This window comes from Puma concolor, chromosome D1, assembly GCF_028749965.1.
Source record: "Puma concolor isolate L17-30 chromosome D1, mPumCon1.1.hap2, whole genome shotgun sequence".
NCBI lineage: Eukaryota > Metazoa > Chordata > Mammalia > Carnivora > Felidae > Puma > Puma concolor.
The window spans coordinates 71,821,100-71,843,000 of NC_141676.1; the positions used below are offsets into that span (position 1 = coordinate 71,821,100).

The 21,901-nt window shown below is 37.5% G+C and overlaps 1 protein-coding gene across 4 annotated transcripts in view; it reads right to left on the bottom strand.

The window, feature by feature from the left end:
• Window positions 1–4,254: 4,254 nt before the first annotated feature.
• GRM5 (glutamate metabotropic receptor 5) overlaps window positions 4,255–21,901 on the bottom strand; it is a 534,058-nt gene continuing 516,411 nt past the window's right edge. For all 4 annotated transcript variants that reach the window (XM_086678540.1, XM_086678543.1, XM_086678539.1 and 1 more), the window contains one exon: window positions 4,255–10,042. In XM_086678540.1, the coding sequence (XP_086534666.1) occupies window positions 9,142–10,042 (901 nt within the window). In that variant the 3' untranslated portion in view covers window positions 4,255–9,141. The remainder of the gene's footprint in view (window positions 10,043–21,901) is intronic.

The window sequence follows — 21,901 nt, forward strand, 5'->3', positions numbered from 1 at the left end:
CCCAGGTAAAGCCACTGTGTTAATTAACATAATTAATGCTTACACTTTAATTCTCAGAAATGTTCTGTTTTAGGCAAAAATTTCATAGTCACTTTAGAAATTGTGCATAAATGGCATACATCTCTCATTCCTGACTTAGTGGGAATTCTAATGTTTTTCTATCAATATCATGTTTGCTATATGTTTCTAGCAGATTTCTTTTTAATCTTAAGAAACTTTCTAGTCTCTACTTTGTTTTATTTTGATCAGGAATTGGCATTGACTTATCAAGTGTTTTTATCATACTTGTTATATAGGTTATATTTTTTCTCTTAATATGTTAATCTAGTAAACTATGGTAATGGATTTTCTAATATTGAACAAAAATACGATAAACTATATTTATCATGGTGTATTACTAGTGTATCAAATTTCACAATTTGATGTATAGTTTATTTGGGATTTTAAAATCTATGTTTATGAGAATAACCTATATAACTATTTCCCACCTTGCCTGATTTGTGTTCCAGAGTTATAAAAGCCTAATAAAATGAGTTATAGATATTTCCACATTTTTCCATGTTCTATATTTATATTCCATAATCAAATACACCTGTAAAATATTTAGGTATATGCCTTTTAGAGTCATTTAAAATTTCTTTCATGATCTTTTATCATTTTTAGTTTTTCTGCATTTTCTATTTATTTTTGTTTCAATTAGATAATTTATGTTTTCCTAGCATAATATTCACCTATATTTTCAGATTTATTAGTATCAAGTTTTACCTAGTGTTTCCTTATATGTACTCTCTATATGTGTAGCTCTGACTCCTTTCTTACTACTAATTGTGGTTTGTCTCTCTTTACTTGATTAAATTTGACACGTTTGTCAAAGTATTGGTCTTTTCAAATTAGAAGACTTTGGTTTTAATGATCACTTTTAATTTTCTGTTATTTATTTGCATTCTTATATTAATTTTGACTTAATCAGTATTAATTATTTGTATTTTCTTTGTCTTGTTGCTTATTTTTCAACATATTCAGTTGAATGTTTAATTTACTCTCGGTCTATTTTTTAATGTACACATTTAGTGTAAAATATTTTCTTTGGAGTACTCTTTAGTGGCTCTACGGATGTTAATATGCAAGGTTTTTACTATTGTTCATTTCTAAGTAGGGTGTAATTTCAGTTAAGATTTCCTCTTCATACTAAAAAAAAGATCTCAGAAAAGAGATCCCAAATGAACATATTTCTTCTGCATATCTTTTTCTTTAATTTCACAATTTATTTTTTTAGTCAGTGAATGTAGACTATATGATTTTTGTTTTTTGGGATTTGTTAAGATTTCCTTTGTGGTAAAATCCAAGATTAATGTTTATAAACGTTTCATGGATGATGAAAAGAATGAAAAGAACAAAGCTCTAAATAAGTTTGATTATTCATGGTATTTGTTACTTGATTCATCTAAATTTTATTTCATTTTTTTTCTTTTGGCTTCTTGATGTATTTGTGAGTTCAGTATATTAAAAAGGTTGTTATTGTGGAATTTTTGTGTGTGGATATTTCTATTAGTCTTTGCTTTATATGTTCTGAAACCATATTGCTAAGTACACATAGGTTTAGGACTGTTCTATATTCTGAGTAGGTTCTTACCAATTCAAAATATCCCTTTTGACCCTCTATATTAATTTCACTTTGAATTATTTCTTGTTGGACATTAATATTCCTACACCCACCTTTTTTTATTTAACATTTGTCTGTCTCAATGTTTTGCATATGCAAGAATTGTGTTCACTGAAGGTGCTATGTCATTCAGTAACACAATTACATTATTTTCTTTAGGCCTCAGCTTTAATTTATTTGGGCTTTTGTTTGTTGGCCTAGCCATCGTTACTCGTATTTTTATTGTATCTTTCACTCCAACTTTGTCCATTTGTAATGGCTCTATCTCAGCCCCTTATTTCTTAGGAATTGAATTTGGGGCTTTTTGTTACTATGCAAAGAGCAAGAAAGCATTTCTACTGGCTTCTCTCTTACTGACCTAATTTTGCTGCTGATTTGTCCTAGATTATGAGGGTGGGCACTGGCCTCCCAGAATAAGAACTTTTCTCTCTGTATACATTTAGAGTTTTTAATATCTACTTGGAGTGTAGGGTGAGGTGAATATACTAGGGTTCATGATGTGATTTGAGGTCTTCAGAGACAAGTATGTGACAGTACCACAATACACAGGGAAGCAAAAGGTACAAATCATTATTTGAACATGTCAGAGTAGAAATGCATTAATATAGTATATGTAATAGATATGCCTATGTAACTTGGCTTTATTTAGGTAAATTGGAAAAAAAAACTTGAAAAAATTTTCTAAAATGACTTCTGGATAACACTCTTATGGTCTTCTAATGCTCCTGGCACAGAGTCCACTGGCTACTTCACATCTCTTAATGCTACTGTGTCATCTATTGCTTCATCCAAAGCTGTTGGAGACATCCAACATGTCTGGTGAAAACAAAAACAAAAAAGAAAGAAAAAAAAAAAAAAGGGAAAAGAAAATCTTCAGCTTGATCCCTAAGAGTAAAGTTAATGTGCTGGAAGAACCCTGAGAAATCAGCAAATAGGAGGAAAGTTGAAAATAAAATTAAGACTTCCCATGGCTCAGTAAAATGTCTCTGAAGGTGACACTATCAATCCTGATTTTCTTCTCTAAAAGTCTTAGGAGATAATTATGGAAAGAGCAATTAATTTTCAAGACTGAAAGAAGAAAGTGTGTACAAATTATAAATTTTATATCAGCATTTTCAAAATTCATTCTATGAAGCTGGACTCAGAGGAGACTGTTCATAAAAAATAAAATTCTAGAGTTAATATACATTAGCATATTTAAAGTTCTTAAGGAAAAGTATCCATTTAACTTAGAGCTATTAGGTTTTCCAAACCTTTAAAACTCTAAAATCTTTTATTTTATGAAACACCTATTACTATTTAGCAGTTCAGAAAGCCAATTTACTGCATTATGTCATTTTCATAGACATATCATATAATTTATTATTTAGCATTTTTCCTGTTATAGAAGCATGATAGTTATGTAAAGCTTTATTTTGTGACAACTGGTAAAGATACAAGTTATATGTAAATAAGCCAAATGTGTCTGATATATATGTGTGTGTGTATATATATATATATATATATATTTATACCACATGACTAGCCTGTTTATATAAATGTTTACATGGGTCATAAACCTCAAAAACACTCATATGTCATGGCAAAAATAAATGCTCTTGGTTTGGAGTAAAAGTTAATTTAAACTATTCGTTTATGTGGAGGTTAAGTTTTTCTATAATACTTTTTGTTTAGGACTCTAAGAATGGCCATATAAGCTGAGTCTCCAGGTTTTCTTCACAGAATTTATCTTCCAAAATACTTCTTAAAAATAATAAACAGGGTGAAATGTAGTAGCTGATTCTGAATTACAAAATACTTTGAGAAAAAAAGTAAATACTATACGGTTTCTAAGGAGATAATTTCATTAATATAATCTATTTATCTACCTATGTATCTAGCTAACTACACTAAAAAGTAAATGATTGAGAATTGTTTTTAAAAACTGATCATTCATGTACAGTATAACCAAAAAATTGGCCAGTGTTCAGCATAGATTATAACAGAAGAAAAGCATTCTTTCTGTGGTGTTTAAGATCAATTTGCTAAGTCATCCTAAATGGACAGTGCCAAGGTTGCATGAGTTCAAACCTCAACAGGCTACCAGCCCCCTCCACCGCCCCCCCCCCCCCACCCACAGTGATATATACTTTAAGAGGGACAAGAATTTTTTATAGTAATATTCCATATATTTAAGATGAATATTAACTGTATTATAAATTCTATATTGCCACTAATAATAACTATTATCTATTGAGCATTTTTCATGTACCAGAAATGCTGGATATGAAAGAAATCTCACAGATTATTGTAATTCATCTCTGCATTTAAAGAAAGAGGAACTGAGTTATAGAGAACTCAAGGTAATTTTTCCAAGTTATATGGGTCAGGGTAATGGATTTTTTAATTCACTGCCATTTCTATCACATCAGCTGGTTTTGACTGTCCTACCATGAGTCTATGGAGTCTTACAAGACTCATTTAGTCTTTAGAAAATGATTTGCTGTATGTGGTCCAGATATCTCACCTCAGTCATCTCACCTTAGCCTTAAGTTTATATAAATATATGCCCAATTGTATTACTTCACAATAGAAGACACTGAAGCAGGAGAGTCTGACAAAGCACACAAAATGGTTTTCTTTTTTAAGATCAAACATATTTTGTATCAATTTCCATATGTATAAGAATATATGTATATACATATTATATGTGTATAAATAATACAATGTAGAGAAGCAGAGAGAAGCTATGTTTTAAAGTCTACATTGTTTTTCTCTTCCACACATCATGCTTTTAGGTTTCAGATAATTTGTGTTCAAGGAGTGTAAATTTGCTTAAGAATCCATCAAAGTAGAAAGTGATTTCACAAGTAATTTTTTTTTTCTGGTAAAATTATACAGATATGCCCATACATGCGCACACAAACATACACACAGAAACACATACACAGATGGACTCAAAAGGAAAAAATCTACACAGATGTGTGTTGTTTGTATATACATCCAGACATTCACAGATACATAAACACACATAATCTATATTATTTTTATGATGTAACCTCTACCAACACAGATAATTGTGGCACTATAATTCGTATTTGTATTTCCAGACACAAAAGCAAGGTATAATCCCTACATGCTTCATTGTTTTTTTAAAAAAATATTTGTCTTAAAAGGTGTTTGTAGATGTCTTTGAGGACAGCATCTTGGGTTGGTTTATGGTTGGTTTACATTTTTAATTTAATCTATTGTCCATAGGCTACTTTGTCAATCCCATAATTTGAATGTATATATCATTCAGAATTTAAGATTAATTAATAGTATGGCTCTTTGGGTCTTAGAAAACACTATTAAGACAACATTCTAAACATTTAAGGGGAAGAATCTTAAAGTCATACCATAGTTTCTTTTTTAATATTTTTCAAAAAGTAACTGACTTCACAAACACCAACTATAACATGATTTAGACAACTGAGAAACAGGCAAGTGTACTTTTGAAGGCTAAAATAAAACACATTTATACAAGTACAAAGCAAAACAATGCTGATAAAAATGTTAAACTTTATGAAAAAAATCATTTGCAATTCACATCAAAATAATTTAACATTCTCTATTGTTTTAATAGTACAAGCTGCAACAACAGAAAAAGAACAGATACGCGCACACAATTTTAAAACCAAATCCGTTAAAGTGCAGAAAAAAGTAAGTACAAGCACTTGTAGCCCACACAAATCTTTTAGGATTGGCACCATCTCTCTAAAACATCTATATTCTATATAGATTTCTAATTACAACACCACCAGCAGCTGCCATTGAATTCTAGAAATACACACAATATACATAGTATATTTGTTCACATTGGGAAGATCAGTGAAATTCAGCCAACTATTTTATACATGCCTCACTCTTCAACAGATAGTAGAGAATCTCCCAGGCCTCAGACCCTCTTAAAAGTGAATTTCAATTTATCTTTATGTTTTTCACTGATCTGTATTTTTTTCACAGTATAAAATTGTAAATGGTAACTATAGAGATTCTGACAGCTTGAGGGTTATTAATAAGCTGTGGCTAAATGTGAACTCAGATAATACTTTTGAAGTCTCCAAAACATGTACATTTTGCTGGGAGACTAGCATAGGAAATGGGTTTTTTTGTTTTTGTTTTTTTGTTTTTTGTTTTTTCTTAAAAAGTGGTTAATTCCTGGTTTGGAAGTCACAGAACTGCAGCAGAGCCATTACACAATTCATTCACAGTCAGAAATAGCTCCTAGTCTTCCTGATCACTTGCTGGTAACAGCAGAAGTTTGGGAAAGACTTTTACTAACAAGGATTAGTACATTCGGGGATTTACTGTTTTTCTTTACTTCAGTCAAATCTCATATGGTTTTCCTTTGCGTACTCCCTTCTGCTCCCCACCCCTAACCCAGAGAGAAGCTTCTTCCCAATCCACATAGGGTCTTCTCAGGCTGCCCCTACTCCTCTCCCAGAACAGAAGAGTGAGTGGACTCCTTAGATGGTCCATATAACTCGATCAAAGTAGGTCTTCTTCTTTTCATCCTTGGACCAAACTGTCCTTTAGGGTCACTTTTCTGAATCTCAGCATTTCACTGTCTTTTCCCCTTCCTTTTAGTCATGCTGGTCCAACTGAGTGATCACTGGGCACCAGGAACAGACTGTTTTCAAGGAAATTCAATGAAAATAGGTACCCAAATGAATTGCGAAGTTCATATCCTAGCCCTAGAATGAATATTCAGTTTTCCTTGTAGATTTATTACTTGGAACCTGGTATTAGAATTGGCAAAGAGACAGAGTTAGCATCATTCCAAAATAAAAGATCCCAAAAGTGCATTACTAATATTATGCATTATAGAATGTATTGAATGAAGGGCAAAGGGCATAAAAACACAGAGAAAAGTACACCTTGTTCTCCTCTAATTGGATGAATATTTTTCTTATTACAGTTGATTATAATTTCATATGGCATTATCAGACAGCAATTTATTTGTATTACATTTTAATTTCTGATGAATTTTCTCATAAAGTGGTGTATTTTTTTAAAGAAATATGTTACTAAAAATTTAGAAGAGAAATTTGATCATGGAGAAAGTTTTTTAAAAATATTCTGTTGGTCAACACGGTGAAACTTACACTTGAGAATAAAATGGAAATCAACCTAAAGTCATGGGAAACGAATTTAAAACTTAGTTGAGTATATTTGGAAAGGTTTCAATGTTTAAGAAATCAAAATGGTAATCCTCAGGTGAATGCCACCCTTTTCATGAGGATTGAAGGGTGTTAATCAAAATATTTACATTTGTTTTTTAAGTAGAGGCAGAGTTCACGTTCAATGAAACTATAAAGCTTAGCTAAATTCACTCTGCTTCAAGAGTCTCATTATAATATGTGGGTTCAGGGTGCTCTGATGATATTTTCAAATGTGGTATGGTAAGTTTGATTTTCAAGTTTATATTTTAGTAAACTAATATCAGCTTTTAACATTTTATACTGGGAGATTTGATTTTAAATTTAATATAAGAACAGATATAAGTAAAGGAAAATCAAGAAGTATATTTCCTATAACTTTTAAAAGTGGGGCATGATAAATTACACCAATGGATATATTTCCATTTCTCAATTCCTTTTTTAAAGTAGATATGAAATAAAAAAATACATGCCAATATAAGGATATTGAGCTCAAGGAAAAAGGTTTCATTTATTTTTCTTTCTGCTAAAAATATACTTCTGCCTCACAGCAAATCTTTTTCATAAGGCTAGCTTTAGTATAAGGCTGGATCAACTGAACTTTAAATTTATAGGACACCTCCTCCTTTTATTACTATCTTTATTTTAAAATTTAAAATGAAACGAAACGAAACGAAACCAAACCAAAACAAAACAACACAAAAAAACATTTGGCACCTGAGGACAATTGTAATGAGAAGAAGAAAGAGATGACTGTGGATGCAGGTCTTGAGCTATGAATTCTACCTATATGAGCCTATTAAAGCACATGTATTTCTAGTATATCTTTAAATCTCTTTTCTGCAGTATTTAAAAAGTGACAGTATGAAGTGCACAAAATCATATTAATAATTATTTTAAAAAGGAAATACTAATAATTGCTTTGCCTCTTTTTGGAATGGCTAAGAGACTGTGTGGTTTATATTCATTAAGGTTCCTCTGTTTTAATATTCTGTATTGCTTTGAAAAATCTACATTTGTCATAGTTCATAGCTGCCCTCTTTAAGCAGCCAAAAAAAGTTAAAATCACTGCTCACTGGCATAGCTAAATCTCTGCTAAGCCGACTTGACACAGTTTAAAATTTCCAGCGTATTAAGATTGTGTTAACTTTTTGAACAGCAGTCCCTCTAATCATGTCGCTGTCTTCGCTGGGTCTATAGACCATTCTTCCAGTGGTGGGACTTGGAAAGAACAGAGGAGTTCTTTGTGCATCAGGTTCTCAAAAGAAAGGAATGGAGAAGCCCAAATGCATATTTTAATATTTTAGCTGGCAATGCTAATGGAACAGCATTCATAAGGAGGAGTGGCCACATTTCATGAAAGTGATAGCCAAGCTGGAGCTCAGGAATTATTATTATTATAAAGAGAATTTCCAGCTACACAACGGTACCCCAGTGAGGGAATTACAAAACAGTATTCCAGAAAATATTTTTTTGCTACTCCAGTATTGATTGGCAACATGGTGAAATAGTCAAGAAATCTTCCATTGGTTTTCTTGGTTAATGGAGGTGAATTGAAATAACTAGGTGGACTCCCGGATGCAGGCTTTTCAAAGAGGATTTCAAAACCAAATTGGAGAGGAATGTCTCTGGTAAAAGCCTTATACACATCAGCGCAGCACTCATTATCCAGTTGTGTGTTATGCATGGGACACACTCACAACAATGCCTCAGTAAATACTGGGCCCAAGTTACTGCTTTTCAAAGTCTTTAAAGGACAGAAAAAAAGAAAAAAAAAAAAAAAACGGAAAAAAACCCAAAAAACAAAAAAAGAGAGCGAAAGGTTGATGTTTTGGTCCCAGATTTTGAGTTTGTTAGAAAATGTACATTCATGTTTGGTGAATCAAAGAATCTTCTGGGAAAAGAATTAAAGTAAACAAACAAAACTTTGTACAGTTGCTTAATAACTATGCTTTTCCCCCTCCATTATGCTGTTACACACTCATTGCTTCCCTAGAACAAAGCACTTGGTATGGAACTGGTTCAACAGACTCTTGTCAGCCCTCAAAAATATAAGCAGTGTTTCTTAAAAGCCCATGTTTTCTAAGGCCACTAGAAGAAAATCTGCCAAAGGATTTGTGGTCGGTGTCTTCGTCGGTTGATGTTAAATAGCACTATTAATCTCGTGTTTCCATTACGGGTGTACTTGGCATCTTCCACCTCGGGTCTTAACCAGGCGACTATGCTTGTCACTGTGTCTGCGTGAACACGGGAGGTCTTGGCTCCCTTGGCGGAACCCAGCGTGGTTTCCAATGACATTCACAACGACGAGGAGCTCTGAGTGTAATCTCTTATGATAAGTGTGTCATATTTGGGAGACGAAGGGATACAGAGGGCCGACTCCGACACTGGCGAGTTGGGGGTTGTACTCCCCGAGTCCACCGAGTCTCTGAAGGGGGACGGCGGGGTGAGAGCCACCAGCTCTTCCAGGTCCGGCTTGCCGGCTGCAGCTTCCGGCCCGGCCGTTGGCGTCTCCCGAGCAGCGCCCCCAGCCGGCGGGGCCGCCGTCGCGGGCTGCGCGCCGCCCGTGACCTCGATGGCGGGCAGCGGCTGGATTTCGGCGAACGTCGTCATGGTTGTGGGCAGCTGGATCTCTTTGGGGATCAGGTACGACGAGCAGAGCGGGGCGCCCACGCCGGGGCCGGGGGCCGTGGTGGACAGCATCATGGAGTTGAGCTCGCTGATGTTGGCGGTGAAGCGGGTCACCACACTGCTGATCTGCTCCATGAGCGAGCCCTGCGAGGAGCTGCTGCGCGCCGCGGGCTCCGAGTGCAGCGACGGCACGTCGTCGTCCGTGCGGCTGGCGGAGCCCGCGCGCTGGCTCAGCGTGCTGATGGGCGACGGCGAGCGCGGGCGCGCGGGCGCGGGGAAGTGCTCCTCCGCTTCCGCCACGTCGTACAGCCCCTTGGGGCCGGTGTCCGGGGGCTCCGGCCCGCCGGGGCCGCCGCCCGCGCCCCCCGCGCCGCCCGCGGCCCCCGCGCCACCGCCCGCGCCGCCTGCGCCCAGGCCGCGGCTCTCCGTGCTCTTGGGGAAGGGCTTGATGACGGCCGTTTGGTTGGGGTTCTCTTTCTTGTTGATGTGGATGGACAGCCGCTGCCACAGGTGCTGCCCCCGGCTGCTCTTCTCATTCTGGGCCCACGTGACGGATTTGCCATTGGAGCTGCGGAGAGAAGGGAGACTAGAGGTGACTCAGAGGTTCAGGGGGAGCGGGTCCCCAGCCCTGGGTTATGGATTGGGAAGGACGGCGTCAAAGGACACCTCCAGAGATCATGGAAGCGGCATTTGTTTCCTTGTTTTGAGTTAAAGGCCGCTTTATTGTATTGGCCTTGCCTTTATCCTTACCATGAAAGTGTTTCAGAGGGGATAGTAGTAAGGGTCGAGGAGTATTTATGGAGATTCTGCAGTAGTTCTGAGCAGCAGCTGGTTATGTTGCAAACCTAGAAGCCAGGGCCTGGATTATTATGGTGCCATTGAGCAGAAGCACCTGGTACAGGGCAAGGGCTTCCTGCAGTTGGCAGCCTCTGAAAGGAAAACTTGGAACTAGAACAACTAACCAACCCAAACACAAGAGGGCAGGGAAAGCCTTGGGGTCAAGGGTTACCAGGCAATAGACAGTGGTTCCAGTTCAGTTTTTATTCTGCGAGCCAGTGATTGGTGTATTTGGCTAGGGATTTCTGTTTGAATTCCTGACCTTGAACATGGTTTTAGTTAGTCTGCCTTATCTGCTGGAAAATAGAAATTCAAGGAACACATATACAAAGTTCTAATCAATTAGAGCTTTTCTACTTCACCCACATTTTCCTCACAAATTTATTTTTAGGCCTAAAACTTGAATAACAGTTCTGTGAGGGAGCATATTGCCTCTGGCACCTAGCATATTGCTTTCCAACTAGGGTCTTGATGAGTGTTACCTGACATGATTTCCTACGGCCTTTCTCCCTCTTCCCTTTCCCTAAGCAGTGCATTTTGGTCCTGCAGCATGAGGTCTGAAAGCTGCTCTGATGGTACAATTGGCGCCTGAGCCTCAGATCCTGACTGTGTCCTCCTTACTATTAAATATGACACAACCTCTAAATCTACAGACCCTCTGTCAGAAACCTCACTTATGGTCAGAGAATGTGGCCTGACCTTCAGGGATGTTCTATGGAGAGACCCTCGGGTGATGGCTCATCACAAAGAAATCCAAGATCTCTGTAACTAGGGGGTCTGTTTTGTCCAGACAGCTCTGCCCTAGGTGCTGTGACCAGGAGATAGCCTTGGACAGTCTATGACCCAAGGCTTTGACCACCCAACTTTATCATCTCGGCCAGTGGTGATTAAACTTAATTGTGCCTAAAACTCACCTAGGGTATTTGTCAAATAGCCCAGGCTATTTGACCCCAGAAGATTCTGATCACCTAGATAAGGTTCCAAAGATCTATGCATTTTGTAAGCACTCCATCCCCAAAGAAGCTGTCCTTTCTTTCTGGGTTCCCATTGCTCCCTTGGCCTCCTTGCTGGACGGCCTTTGCCTGGCAGGGGGCTGAATTGTATTTGGAGCTCACTTGCCTTGCGGCTACCGGACTTCAACTACCAGATCCACTCTGCCTGAGATACCTAAGCCTTTGATAACAGATCTCTGTTTCTGCAGTTCCTATAACAGGATGCTTTCTGTCTCTTTCCCATACTGCTTCTCATTTCTTCCATCTTTCCTTTTCCTTTTTGTGGTCTTCCTTTTTCTGCTCCTTCCTCTGAAATCTCATTCCACTTAATCTACCCAATAGTTTGCAACCTGGTGTCCTTTAGAATTCTGGAATGTGATATGTCCCCCACCCCTGCCCCTCTTCCTGCAAAGGGTGGATCAATTATTTCCAGGTTTGGAGGTTGCTGTACATCCATGGTAGCAGAATGGGCCCTGCCAAACCTAACTTTCCTTTCCAGGAGAGTTTCAGGAAAGGAATGTTTCTACATTTTGCATTAACCTGACCTGCCACTTTATATGTTTTTAGTGCATTACTTTCTTCTTTCTAGGTGTCTACTGAGTTCTGGAACATGGCACAGAAGAAATGGGCCAGACTATTTATGGGATTTGATTGGGAGGATGGTTGCCAACAACCCCCTTTCTCTCCTACCAGCAAGGTAAGAAACATGCATGTTGGAAAGGAAAATTAGTCGTTCAGGTTGCTGAGGCCACTTTTAATACAAAGCTTGGGCTATAAACTGGAAGCATAACTGGATTTATCCTACTAAGCTTTACTCTAGGAAAGTTCTTGCTCCCAACATGGAGAGGTTTTGATGGAACATAACTCTGGGTATTAACAGTGTCAGTCTTTGGAATCACATGCAGTAGTGCCTAAAAACTTGACAGCAGATGGAAAAGCTTTTGGATGAATGTATGAGAAGGAAACTATCCTAACCAGCCAATCTGCACAAAATACTGACATTTTTCCTGGCCATGCCTTTGCTCATAGTGTCCATGGTCATTTGGGAGAGAGAGCGCCAAATAATCTGAATACCAATGGAAATGGACACAGGAGACACCGGAGAAATGGAGTCCAAATGTAAGTACCTCATTTCATTCCTTGGGTCATGAAAGGTTTTTTACTCCAAAATAAATGAGAACTTTTTAAAAAGTTTTTTTTTTTAAATCCTGACTTATGACATTAATCTGTTTATTAGTAGAATGTAGTTTCCACAGGAAACAGACAGGAAACTAATCTATCTTGTTCATTAGCACACAGGATGTTAATAAGCATTTGATGGACGAATAGGATTCTTAAGCAAACCAGTCTTAAGAACCATTGTGTGGTGTCCTGGAAAATGCAATGGACAAAGGACCCTCAAATCTGGATTCTAATCCTGGATCTGCCATCCTGGATGCTTGGAAAACAATAGTCTCTAAGCCTTGGTAAAAAGCAGAGAGCAATCCTTTGGTGAAAGCTGTCATGAGGATTAAATGAGACCATACAGATGAAAGCTTCTTGTAAGGAGAGGGTATCTAAGAGGGTTAATTTTTGCATTCCATGTGAACACTACATTTCAGAAAATAAAAACAGTATACTTGTGGTTTTGAGCTCTGGTTGAGAAATAAAGAATTCAATACAAAGTAAAATATGTAGTAAAGCCAAAAAACATTTTTGGTTGTTCCTCCTTAACCTGACCAACTGTACCAAGAATTGGAGTTCCATCGGGTTTGCTCTGTTGGGGTTTTTTCCATGCTAATTTGTCTCCTTGGTGATCAAATCCACTCCACTAAATTCTGCATTATTTCTCTTCCACAATTTACTTCTTCATGAAATGCTCTTTCATTGTGCTCCCTCCTCTCTGCCTTTTTCTTTCTTTCGGCCTAAGCTCTTACCATTTTTTTTCTTATTTTATCTTAATTGCTTTTATTTGAGAGAAGCATTCCTGACCCCATCCCGACTAGGTTAGATTCCCAGAGTCCTTTCATCAGGCACTTAATAACTCTTTGCTGTATATCTACCTCACCTGCTGGGTGGAGTGTTCTGAGGGTACAGACAGAGGGTTCTTTGTTTTCTGTTATATCCTTAGTACCTAGTGCATTGCCTAGAACATGATATGTGCTCAATAATATTTTGAACTAATAACTGAGTGGATAAGTGAATTTGATTTAAAAAAATCCATACTGAATTGTTTTTGGTAGAATTCAGTTTTAAAAATAATTCAATAGTAAAAAAATAATTCAGTGTTAATGAAATTCTGTTTTGTCTTATGAATCAATCTTTTTATAAACTCACTGTAATCAGTAGTACTTAGTACATATTTCATTAACCAAGTACAAGAACACAGATCTTCATCTCTACTGTGAAAATCATAAAGGAAGTATTTGTTCCTTTTCTGTAATTTATATGTATATGTATCTCTGTGTGTGTGTGTGCGTGTGTATGTGTAGTGAAACTTCTTAGTGATGAAAGCTTATGGAGGCAGTATGGATAGTAGACCCAGAATGTGGGTTTAAGGTATGGCCCTCAGTGATGTTGGGCAAATCACTTAACACCTTTGCACCTCTTTGTTCTTTGGTAAAAAATGGAAGAAATAAACCTCTCCTGCTCACCTCACATGATTTCTGGAAGAAACTAAATGGTGGTACATGTGAGGGTACTTTATAAAACACAGTACCTCTGCAGACCTCACCATCAAATCTTCCAGGGTGCCTGGATAGCTCAGTCAGTTAAGCATCTGACTTAGGCTCAGGTCATGATCTCACAGTTTGTGAGTTCGAGCCCTGTGTCAGGCTCTGTGCTGACAGCTCAGAGCCTGGAGCCTACTTCGGATTCTGTGTCTCCCTCTCTCTTTGCCCCTCGCTGCTCATGCTCTGTCTCTCTGTTTTTCTCTCTCTCAAAAAAAAAAAAAAAAACCAAAAACAAAACAAAAAAAAACAAATAAATAAACCTTAGAAAAATCTTCCAATCACTTGAGGTAAAATCTTTATTATTATTGTTGTTGTTATTACTGAGAACTTTTTTTTTTTTTTTTAAACATCGGGATTATACATTTTTCCTAAGGACCCTGAGGTAAGAAAAGGGAAAGCAAACTTTTCCGTACTGGTCTATAGCACTTGACTTTCCCCACTGAATATTTTGGACATTAGAAAAGAAGGAGGAGGAAAGAGGAGTGGAGGAAAGAAACAGAATACATGGTTTGCTACACCTGGAAAGGAGGACAATTTGGCCAAAAAAAAAAAAAAAAAAACATAAAAACTTTGTGCTCTTTCCAGGTACCAATTAACCCTTTATCAAATATAATACTGTAGAATTTACTACTATGACAATTTGTTCTTTATTTCTTGGGGGGAGGTGCATTTTGATCATGTTATTTGAGATTTAGGTTTTTTTGTTTACATTTGTATCTGCCAAAATGACACCTTCTATCTTTATTCTTAGAAGTTTTTTTTTTTTTTCCCAGGGTCAGCCAGGAGAGAGGAATAGTAAGATAATGAGCTTCCTAATACAAAAGAAAATACTTAAAAAAAATTTTTTTAAAGCTTGTAATGTTACTAGCAAATATGTCTTTGGAATGACTTCAGAAAATACTAGGCCAAAAAAACAATTTCATGAATTAAGAATATTATAAGTAGAAAGTTTCCAATTGCAGTTCCATTTTCTGTACATTTTCTTAAGCTTTTTATCAATATATTTTGAGTTGCAAAGTATGGAAATAAAGTTTTTTTTTTTTTTATTTTTAAAAAAAATTTTTTTTTTTCAACGTTTATTTATTTTTGGGACAGAGAGAGACAGAGCATGAACGGGGGAGGGGCAGAGAGAGAGGGAGACACAGAATCGGAAACAGGCTCCAGGCTCCGAGCCATCAGCCCAGAGCCCGACGCGGGGCTCGAACTCACGGACCGCGAGATCGTGACCTGGCTGAAGTCGGACGCTTAACCGACTGCGCCACCCAGGCGCCCCAGGAAATAAAGTTTTTAAAAGATAATGAGGAATTGGATATTGTTTATATCCAGACATTCTAAATTAGGTGTAATAATTTCTTTCTGAGCCTTGCCTAAAATATGACATCTTGATTATGACAATTACACTGAGAAATACACCATAATATATAAGAAAATGATAGAATCATCCATATAAATTTCCCCAGTTAAGCATAAGTGGATATAAATAGCCATCTCGGGGCGCCTAGGTGGCGCAGTCGGTTAAGCGTCCGACTTCAGCCAGGTCACGATCTCGCGGTCCGTGAGTTCGAGCCCCGCGTCAGGCTCTGGGCTGATGGCTCAGAGCCTGGAGCCTGTTTCCGATTCTGTGTCTCCCTCTCTCTCTGCCCCTCCCCCGTTCATGCTCTGTCTCTCTCTGTCCCCCCAAAAATAAATAAACGTTGAAAAAAAATTAAAAAAAAAAAATAGCCATCTCGCTGACAAAAAAAAATAAATGGCCGCGATGACATATGCATTAGAAATATATGTACAGGGGCGCCTGGGTGGCGCAGTCGGTTAAGCGTCCGACTTCAGCCAGGTCACGATCTCGCGGTCTGTGGGTTCGGGCCCCGCGTCGGGCTCTGGGCTGATGGCTCAGAGCCTGGAGCCTGTTTCCGATTCTGTGTCTCCCTCTCTCTCTGCCCCTCCCCCGTTCATGCTCTGTCTCTCTCTGTCCCAAAAATAAATAAACGTTGAAAAAAAAATTAAAAAAAAAAAAAGAAATATATGTACAGACAAAAACACTTGAGTAAATGAAAATGAATTATCTACCAAAGACACAATAATCAAAGCAATATCACCTTATATTTGCATAGTGCTTTAAAAGTACTTTTCCGGACACTGATTGTCAAGGGTAGATAGGATCAATGTCTTTGTCCTCCTTCCAAAAATAAGAAAATCGAGGCTCAGTGAGATAGGTGATTTGCCCAAAGTTAAGCAGTTAGATAATGGCGACCTGGGACCAATACTATCTCATGATTTCCAATTCCATTTTTCCTGACAGTACAATGTCCCATCTTTGCTTTGTGAAGTGAGCTGTCCTTATTTCATGGAAGAGAAGACGTCTGGTGTTACCTGGTGATGATGTGTGTTTTCAAGTAGAAACATTAGTCATTTGATTTACATTCTCTATTACCATGTCTTTGTACTTCTTAATCATCTACTTTGAGGTCTCAAGAAAGCACCCTATATCACTCTTTGGTCATTACCTCAAATAGCACAGGTTGATCAAGCACTTATATTTGTCAAAGATAATGACTGGATGCCTCAATGATGAAGGCACTTGAAGCTTACAACCATATAAATATTATTTTCAGCCCCTCTTTTTTTCCCCATGCTGTGATCTGGTAAAAGACAGTTGTCCTATATAAGGACAGCCCTAATAAATGTAGCCCACTTATTTTCTCTCTGACTTATTTTGAAATGCCACTAAAAAGAATGGTATAAATTTGAGGATAACCTTAAATCTGCACTATTTTGCAAATTTTGGTATTTCAACTAATAGTGGTAATAAATGATATGTGATACCTTTGCAAATGATTGTGATTCATCAGTACTTTTTAATTTTTTTTTAATGTTTATTTATTTTTGAGAGAGAGAAAGAGCATGAGTAGGGGAAAGGGCAGAGAGAAAGGGAGACACAGAATCCAAAGCAGGCTCCAGGCTCTGAGCTGTCAGCATAAAGCCCGACACGGGGCTCAAACCCACAAACCATGAGATCATGACCTGAGCTGAAGTTGGATGCTTAACTGACTGAGCCATCCAGGTGCCCCTATTCATCAGTACTTTTTGATATTCTGGTGGCGAGTTACTGATATGAGACTTGCCTCAAAGAGGGCAAGAGAAAAGATGCACATAGAAGGCTAGCAATATGAGTTACTCATAGTATTTTGATAGGAAGGTTATTTTTCTTTTTCTTAGGACCTTGAAATGAGGAAGTAGATGGGCAGGTGGAAAGTTGCTAAGGGCAAAGCCTGAGAGATTGTGGAGCATGGAAACAAGTAGTTCATGGGGTAACTAACTATAGGGTACAGATCACAAGGGATTCAAAACTTCACAACAAGAAGAAACTTTCCAGCAGGAGGGGAGGGGCCAGGGAATGATGCTTGCGTACAAGAGACAGATTGAATCTACACCTTGAAAAATTAGTAGATTATGGCAAAATCCAAAAGGAGCAGTAGGCATTGGCATCCAGGAAAAATAGCAGTGACATAGGTTCAGGAATCCATAAGGATATTCTAAGATAATCAGTAGTCCAGTTTTACTAGGTGGGGATGGAGAATAAGTGGAAGCATCAGGAGTAGAGTTGGGACATTTTTGTCTGCTGTAAAAATTCTTTGTGGTCACCCCTGACCTACAAGGATCTTCCTTCTTTTCCTTTCTTTTGCTATTTTAATAACTAATTCATAATTAACCTTGGACTTGTTAGACTCTGGGATAGATAGATGGTCTAATATAGTTGACCAGAGAAATGGTCTAATTATTAGATATATATGAAATCTACATGCTAGATCAATAGATGAATGAATATATAAACAAATACTCATGAGTTATTTTCTATGTTATTTAAGTGCAGGAATTATTTTTTGTTATTTAGTATTTTATATATTTGGTATTTCTCAAGCTCAACAAAAGCAATTAAATTTAGGAATCACGCCATAACCTTCTTTAAACCCTCATTGCAGCTTCAGCCATTGACCCTATTCCTTGTTTGGCCCCAGTCCTGGTCCTACTTCAGGAATATGTTAGGACCTAATTAACATCTGTTAGGTTAATTAGTCCTTCAGGCAATAAGGAGCCAAGAAGATTGACACAAGCAAAATAGTGGTGTCCAGGGTAGATTTAAGAAGCTGTTTTAATAATGCAGTGATACAGTGTTAAGATCTTAACAGGTGTGAAAAAATGATGAAAAGGAATATAGTGGTATTCTAAAACTATTGTGAAAGAAAAGACGTTTGTCCTTGGTACTGGAGGAATTCAGACAAAAGGTTGCTCACTGGGGAAAGAAGTTTCAAGGAAGGATTTGCAAATAAAGTGGAGATTAACGAGGCCTTAAAGACTGGGAAATGTTAAAATAACATGGATAAACAAAATCCAATTAATATTTATGTGTTGCATATATGGCAAAGAAGGTAATTCCACACACCCAACCCCTTGAAACCCTTCCAACAACCTTGTGAGGTGGACTTTCGCCTCCCTTTTAAGTAGCTGTGATCGAGCAGGGGCTGCCTGCTTCTATGATAATCCTCTCAGAGAATGTCTCTCACTAGGCATTCAGTCTCTAATGAAGTCCTTGTGGGAGGAGAACCATTGGCTCTATTTTAACTAGTCTTTGGTTTAACAGGCAGCCTTTTGGACATGTCACGATCCATTCAGGGTGGGTTACTCAAGTGCCCAGTGGTTCTAGTACAGCTGGTACTTGCCCCACGTCCCCATAAAGAGAAAGCATCTAACAAAGGATGTAAAGCATGTTCCAAGCAGAGGCATTTTGTTGGATCATCAGAGCATTTTCTTTCTCAAGTTAAGCTATTTTTTTTTTTCATTCAAAATTCAGGAACTCAGACTCAAACCTCAAACTAAACTACTCCTCATACTGAGATGTAAATTCTACACTTGAGGTGCTTCAACTAAGATTAGAGGATTTTTTTCCCCAAAATGGAAATGATTTTTTCCAGCAATTACTATAAAGCACAGATTACAATTTCATAAAGAGAGAACAAAAGAAGACACAGCTATTTTGCACCCATTGGCTGATACCACAGAGAAGTCTTTGTGGGAAAATCCAGCTTGATTTAAAGCCTTGAATAAAACATAGGATTAGGATTGATGACTAAGAAGAGGAGGGTCCTGGAATGATAATAGCTCCCCTTTGAATAGAATTTTATACCTCACAAGGTGTTTTCATCTGTTTTATTATATTTGACCTTCACAACAGCTGTATAATATAGCACTTATTGCATGGTATTTTTAATCACTTATTTACAAGTCTGTTTCTGGATTAAACCTGAGCACTCCAAGGGCAGTAACTGGGAGCATTTCCAATGCTTGGTGTGGTGTCTGGGGCAGAGTAGGTGGGCTGGGAGTGTTAGGGAAAGGAAACAAATTAGAATGCTTTCCTTGAATGCCTGATGTAAACGGGTATTATTAACCTCTACTATAGATGCAAAACCCAAGGCTTATGGAACTTCACTAATATGCCCAAGTCAAATAAAAGGCAAAACAATATGCCCCAAATAGGACCTTAGATCCAGAGTCACACATGCAATACTGTCTGTGTGCTAGGTGCACACAAAAACTAAGGGGCTAACAAGGCACATCCTTATGGAGCATCCAGGGAAATGATAACAACCAAGTTTGTATCCATAAAATGACCTGATCATAAATCCCAAAGCTCTCTATCAACAAATTGACCTGAAGATTGCAGAGATGAATACTGAGGGACTGTAGAATAAGAAAGTGTCCCCAGACTGTTAGAATGGTTGCTGAAAAAATGATTTCTGCTTAGGAAAAAAGATTCCTTTTGATCTTAAAGTACCTCTGCCTAACATATTTAATTTAAATCTAATGTGTGAAGAGTACCTTAGTTTTGAGGTTTGAATCCTGGTTGTTATCTACCACCAACGTGCTTATTATCTATATGAAGCTCCTGGCTTAAGGTAATTTTTGATTATTTTTTCTTACTGGATGTAAATAGGCACCTGCCACAGATATGAAGTGCTAAGAAAGTTTCAGTCCTATTCCCTTTGGAATGCTTCAGATGGTGAACGCACACACACACACACACACTCTCTCTCTCTTTCTTGTGGCGAGGACACTTAACATGAAACCTACCTCTTAACAGGTTTTTTTAGTGTACAATACAATATGATCCCTTCACACATGTCAGGATGGATAATAATCGTAAAAAAAGATAAAAAGTATTGGTGGATGTGGAGAAAAATGAACCCTTGTGCACTGTTGGTGGGAAAGCAAACTGGTGCAGCCACTGTGGAAAATGGTATGAAAGTTCTTCAGGACATTAAAAATAGATTACTATATAATCCAGCAATCCCATTTCTGGGTATATATCCAAGGGAATTAGGATAAGGATCTCAAAGAGGGATTAACACTACCATATTCACTGCAGCATTATTTGTAGTAGCAAAGATGTGGAACACCTTAAATGTCCACTGATGGATGAATAGACAAAATGTGTTTTCTTTCCAAAAAAGACATCCAAATATCCAACAGTTAGATGAAAAGGTGCTCATCATCACTAATCGTCAGGAAATGCAAACTACAATGTGATATCACCTCACACCTATTAGAATTGCTAGAATCAAAAAGACAGGAAATAATTAGCATTGGCAAGGATGTGGAGAAAAGAGAACTCTCATGCACCGTTGGTGATATGTAAATTGGTGCAACCACTATGGAAAACAATATGGATATTCCTCAAAATTTAAAAATAGAACTACCATATTATCCAGCAATCCCACTTCTCGGTATTTATCCAAAGGAAATGAAATCACTGTCTTAAAAAAATATCTACCACCCCATGTTTACTGCAGCATAATTTATAATATCCAAGACACAGAAACAACCTCAGTGTCCATCAACAGATGAATGGATAAGGAAAATGTGATATATATATATATGTGCGTGTGTGTGTGTGTGTGTATATACACATACATACAAAATACATATACATACACACACATATACATACACACACATACAAATACAAACACACAATGGAATATTATTCAGCCATTCCCAAGATAAGGAAATCTCACTGTTTGTTACAATATGAATGATCTGCATGAAACGTGAAGGCACTGTGATAAGTAAAATAAGTCAGAGAAAGACAAATATTGCATGATATCATGTAAATGTGGAATCTAAAAACCCTGAACTAATAGATACAGAGAACAGATTGGTGGTTGGTAGAGGAGGGAGCAGGTGGTGGGTGAAATGGGTGAAGAGATCCAAAAGGTATAAACTTCCAGTTGTAAGATAAATAAGTCCTGAGGATCTAATGTACAGCATAGTGACTATAGTTAATAATAATCTATTGTATATTTGAAAGTTGCTAAGAGAATAGATCTTAAAAGTTCTCATCACAAGAAAAAAAATTGTAAATGTGTGGTGATGGACATTAACTAAATTTATTGTGGTAATCATTTTGAGATATATATACATCTATATCTCAAATCATTATGTTGTACACCTACAACTAATACAATTTTATATGTCAATTTTATCTCAATTAAAAAAAGAAATTCTAGGGGCGCCTGGGTGGCGCAGTCGGTTGGGCGTCCGACTTCAGCCAGGTCACGATCTCACGGTCTGTGAGTTCGAGCCCCGCGTTGGGCTCTGGGCTGATGGCTCAGAGCCTGGAGCCTGTTTCCGATTCTGTGTCTCCCTCTCTCTCTGCCCCCCCCCCCCCCCCGCCGTTCATGCTCTGTCTCTCTCTGTCCCAAAAATAAATAAAAAACGTTGAAAAAAAAAATTAAAAAAAAAAAAAGAAATTCTATCCTTTTAGTATTCAAACAACTTCTTACATGTATCCTATACACTATTATCTTGTTTATGTCAATCTGCCTGGTTCCTCAG